This window comes from Sitodiplosis mosellana, unplaced genomic scaffold (genome assembly GCF_009176505.1).
Source record: "Sitodiplosis mosellana isolate CC-2019 unplaced genomic scaffold, AAFC_SMos_1.0 Smas_scaffold_3, whole genome shotgun sequence".
Taxonomy (NCBI): Eukaryota; Metazoa; Arthropoda; class Insecta; order Diptera; family Cecidomyiidae; genus Sitodiplosis; species Sitodiplosis mosellana.
This window is the reverse complement of record NW_022595246.1, coordinates 2,655,074-2,659,783: the sequence shown is the minus strand read 5'-3', so window position 1 is coordinate 2,659,783 and position 4,710 is coordinate 2,655,074. Positions and strand designations below refer to the sequence as shown.

At 34.1% G+C, this 4,710-nt stretch overlaps 3 protein-coding genes across 3 annotated transcripts in view; all 3 read right to left on the bottom strand.

Moving 5' to 3' along the window:
* Positions 1-1,936: 1,936 nt before the first annotated feature.
* Positions 1,937-2,456, bottom strand: LOC129566535 (uncharacterized; the record flags this gene model as incomplete). The annotated part of the gene is given in 2 exon segments (XM_055442575.1): positions 1,937-2,067; positions 2,130-2,456. Coding segments are annotated over 2 exon segments (441 nt in total), but the record flags the coding sequence as incomplete, so codon positions are not given.
* A 308-nt stretch (positions 2,457-2,764) lies between these two features.
* LOC129566537 (uncharacterized) lies at positions 2,765-3,693 on the bottom strand. Its single transcript, XM_055442578.1, has 3 exons — positions 3,494-3,693; positions 3,292-3,422; positions 2,765-3,181 (listed from the first exon to the last, which is right to left on the bottom strand). The coding sequence occupies exons 1-3, from the start codon at positions 3,678-3,680 to the stop codon at positions 3,059-3,061; spliced, it is 441 nt and encodes a 146-aa protein (XP_055298553.1). The 5' UTR covers positions 3,681-3,693; the 3' UTR covers positions 2,765-3,058.
* A 254-nt stretch (positions 3,694-3,947) lies between these two features.
* LOC129565661 (uncharacterized) overlaps positions 3,948-4,710 on the bottom strand; it is a 4,047-nt gene continuing 3,284 nt past the window's right edge. Inside the window, exons 2-4 of the mRNA XM_055440771.1 lie at positions 4,464-4,614; positions 4,335-4,383; positions 3,948-4,220 (exon numbers count right to left, since the gene is read on the bottom strand). Coding sequence (XP_055296746.1) covers positions 4,098-4,220; positions 4,335-4,383; positions 4,464-4,614 — 323 coding nt within the window. The 3' untranslated portion in view covers positions 3,948-4,097. The remainder of the gene's footprint in view (positions 4,221-4,334; positions 4,384-4,463; positions 4,615-4,710) is intronic.

Sequence of the window (4,710 nt, the reverse complement as noted above, 5' to 3'; positions counted from 1 at the left end):
ATTTAAATGAAGAATCGGTTAAAATCAATTATTCATGCCAATTTTATTTGAATTTTCTCGTTTCATTTGTTGTAACAACTAAATTTTATCCAATTTTGACGTACATAGCTATAATTATCTTCCACCATTGCATATGATGAAGTCCCGTACTCGTGAGTTCATCATTTGTATAATATTTCCCGCATTTTTTCTATCTTTTTTGAATAAATTAAAAGCGTTTTCAATTTCCGTTTTGAAATCAATTGTGCTGTCTTGACTATGTTTATCTATGAATCCTTTTAAATTTTTGTCTATACGTTTTCAAACATAAAAATCCATTGGATTCAAATCAGAACCGGAACGTGGTGGCCACATGACTTGACCGCCTTTACCAATCCACTTATTCGGAAAATAATCGGAGCTGCTTAAAAGCTGTTTTATTTCTTTGCTTTAATGTTGAGGTGAGCCATCGTGCATGAACCATATCTCTTCTCTTCTTGGAATCTCTCTGAGATATCCCGATAGTTGCTCTTTCAAAATGTGAAGATAATTGTCGGCATTGAAGTTTGAATTGAGAAAAACTGGACCAATTAATACATTCCCAACAATTCCAGCCCACACATTTTGCGCGTATGTATGATGGAACTTTTTAATTATAAACGTATGCTCATCAGTGAATAAAATATTCTTGGCAAAATCAAGGCCGTGATTCTCAAGTTGATCTGCAAACCAGCGACAAAACTTCAATCGTTTTCCACGATCTTTTGTAGAAATTTTCTGCACCGCACTATTCTTTAGCGTATCGAAATTACCATGCTCACGTAGGCACTTGCGCACTTCAGCAAACACTTTTTCATTGGGAATTCCACGTTCAGGAAACTTTTCCTGATATAGGTCACGAGCCACCGGTTGTCTCAAGTTCGCTTCACCATAACACAAATGCATGTCCGACAATTCTTCATTTGAATAATTCATTTTGTTATTTCTCTCTTCGATTAAACCAAATTGGAGTAGAAATTTAGTGCAGATAGTTAGGTACGTTACAATGATTCACTTCGCCGGTTTTATCAGCGCTACTGTTTCGCTTGATATCCAAAGTGACGATTATTATCGATTCACAAACGTTATATTCACATGGAGCGTGAATAGCACAAAGGCTTGTATCATTATAGCTGAGCTACTTGCTCGCATTCAATATCAAGTACGAAAGTGTAGTACTACACACTGCGTTTGCATGTATTGATCAGTGGTGAGCGTTAGCTCCTTATGAATTAGAATGAGTTATGTAGTCGTTGTATTGGTTCTTTTCTGCCCAGAGACGAGTAGGAGAAAATAGCATGGGTATAGTAACTGTGGTGCTCTTCACACTCATTAATGTGCAATAAATTCAGGCACTTTCAGTTTCTCGCAACTTTTTTTCATTACGAAGAATTACACAATTTTATCAGTAATGGAGTTGGAAATAAACACGGTTCATCGCATCTCGAATTGATTTAATATTTGTCTTCTTATATATTTTATTGAACTTTCATTTAAAAAAAAAAATATTTGTATAGACCTCTTCCAAGTGACTAATTCTCTAGTGAATTCAATATATATTCAGTGAAATAAAAAAAAATCAAAGAAACAGTCATAAGCCATAGCCATAGATGGAGATGATTTGACGGAAATGACGTGTTTTTTGGGCTTCGATAATGATCGATATATGACGTTGACCGATGGCACCGCCTGTCACGAATCCGCGGCCCAAATTTGAACTCTGACAAATGAAGGAGAAAAAGAAGCTGTTAGTCATAAGCACAAATTAATTAATTCTATGTGATTGAAAAAAGGATACATTTTATTTTGATAAATGCAATTTAAATGTATTTAAATGAAACTTTAAATTTTCCACAAAAACTTCTCAGATGTTTGGTGGCGGTCATACTCATATAAATTAATTTTAAAAATATTCTACCTGCTCAACAACAACTTCAATGTAAGTAACAATAGCACCAACACCGTTTCTTGGGTAAATCAAGCTCTGAGATATATTTTGCGGGAGTGTCCATTGTTGATTTTGTGTGCCAGAACTTACAAGTCGATCACCTAATATTTGAACGAAATTGAGAGGGCAAACTTTTTATAGCAAATTTTAAAATATTTCTCACCGCTGACTCGTTTTCCGAGTTTGTACGTTATTGTGACTCGAGTTGAGGGCGTTGTGATACGCGGTTGAAAATAAGGAAAATACGCATTGTGCGAACTGTAAATTCGATTGGCTTGAACACTACCGATCAAATTATTATTATTTTCCATTATTGTGTCAATTTGATTCAGGTTCTGAGTAATGTGATTGTCTTCCCAATCTTGGATATTATTGTTGGTTTCCAAACTTACATCGGAATTCCCCCAGGAAATTGCGGAATCAAGAGCAAATAAGAGCACCAAGCAAAATGCAAGAAGTGTAAGACGTGCCATTGTAATGAGCACCAACAGAAAATAAAACCCATGCTTGGCTGCTTCAGTTCCAGTATTTATAGTCAGATCTTATCAAAATGAAGAAAACTGAAATCTGCGAATATTTGACTTTCATTCGCCGAACCAATCGGCACCAATTATTTATGCCATAATTATTGACAATTTATAATCTCTATTTGCAAAATGAGGTCAGCCAAGCGGTTATTTTACTACCAAAAAGCTAAACTGTTTTTCTAACAAACTCTTTTCGCTCGTATTCTTCATGCATTACGCGAAACTATTCTTGTACATAAAATTGTGGAAGATAAATAAAATCCAAATAATGAAAATTGAGCAATAAAAAAATTGGACAGCATTTTATTTGTGTTGCAGTTTACAATTTTCTTATCATGTTTATTATCTGTAAAGCATTGCAATTCTGCAAGAAGTGCGGTTCTTTCAGTAATATGATATAACGTTGTGCTATACCATATGTATGCAATTTGCAAGATAACATCAAAGTATTGCTTTTTATTTGATAAAGTTCATTTTTAATCTTCTTGTCTTGGTTATTCAATGAAAAAGCGTAAATAATTGATATCCAACATTTGTGGCAGATGATAACAAATTGGGTTCTAATTTAAATACCATAGATTTCGATAGAATACTCCAAAAAGAGTACATCAAAAGCTTCAAAGATAATGCAAATGAATTTTTTGCCAATCCCACCATCATCCACATAACTAAAACTACGAATTGAATCCTATAAATGGAATTTTTTTCAAGAAAAATTGGATGTAATAAAAAAAAGTTTACTCAAACTTTATCGGAATATTTCTTTCAAATGCACGTTAAATGGGCAATGAATCGGACCTGTTTTGCGGTTATTTGTACAAAAGTGATATTAGCACCATTTCCATCTTCCGGATAATATTGCCGTTTGATAAAGTGATGCGGCTTTGTCCATTGATGTTGTTCATCCCATTTACTCACAACTCGATCGCCTATCGTAAAAAATCCAATTCATTTACGCCTAATTTACCCGCTGGCCGTAATTTACAGCTAAAATACTCACCCTTGACTCGAGTGCCCACGGAATATTGAATCGATATTCTTTGTACTGATTGAACTGCACTAAGTTTTGGATTATTTGAATCATCTTTGAAAATTATCTCCTTTTCCATCGACTCATGGGCACACGCAACTATACTCAAAATCAACACGGCAAATCGAAACATTTTTTTGGGAAAAAGTATAACCATCAAAAGTCTAACACAAGCCTTTTCACATACTAAGCTTTCTGATAGTCACAGCGCCGTTATTTATACTACTTCGCATTTGCTGATTGTGGCCCAGATTCATTTGATTTTAGTACAGTGGATGAAATATGAAGCAAGTTGACAGTTGAAACGATTTGAAATTGCGTCGTTGAATGGTGCCATTTCAAGGTTCGACACATTTCTTAGTTAGACTACCTTGTTCTAGATTTTATGCAGGGGAAACTCAGAAATATTCAATAAATTATGAAATATGGTAAAAGTTCATTGCTATTTGTACATTTTATTGTCTACTTTCGTTCAACAGAAAATAGGTCCCTTTTCAAATGACTTAGTGATTTAATCGCAAAGGTGCCGCTAACAGTTTTAGCGTATAATGTTTGTTGTTAATGGATCGAAACGCTAGTAGCCATAGATAGTGGTGGTTTGGAGGAAGTAAAGAGTTTTCTGTGCCTCGATTGTGATTACAATTTGTCGTTGGCCAATTCCACCGCTGGTCACAAATCCACGGCCCAAATTTGAACTCTATTTATTGAAAATTGAATTAGTAAACAAGCGATTTGATTATGGATTAAATGAAGTGTTTTTGGAAAAAAAATATTCAAGGCTTAAGTGCTTTGAACAATATCTGTTTTATACCTGATTTACAACGATTTCAATATACGTGATCACTGCTCCGACACCAGATCTAGAGAGTTGATGAGATTAGTTTTATTAAATGACTAACTTCAATAAATTATCGAAAAAAAATCACAAGTATGAGATTACCGTGGGTATGTAATATTCTGGGTAACATTTTGTGCGACAGTCCACTGTTGATTTTGCGAATTTGTAGCAATGACACGATCACCTGGATAACACTCATTTTCATTAGAAAACTTTATGTAGAATTTTCTCTCTTTTTCATTTTCTTCTGATTTTTTTTTCTTCATTTTTTCTCTTTTTTCTTCTAAATTTTTTCTCTAAACCAGAGAATCATTTCAGCATAGATATTCAATTTTCTGATGAGATCTCA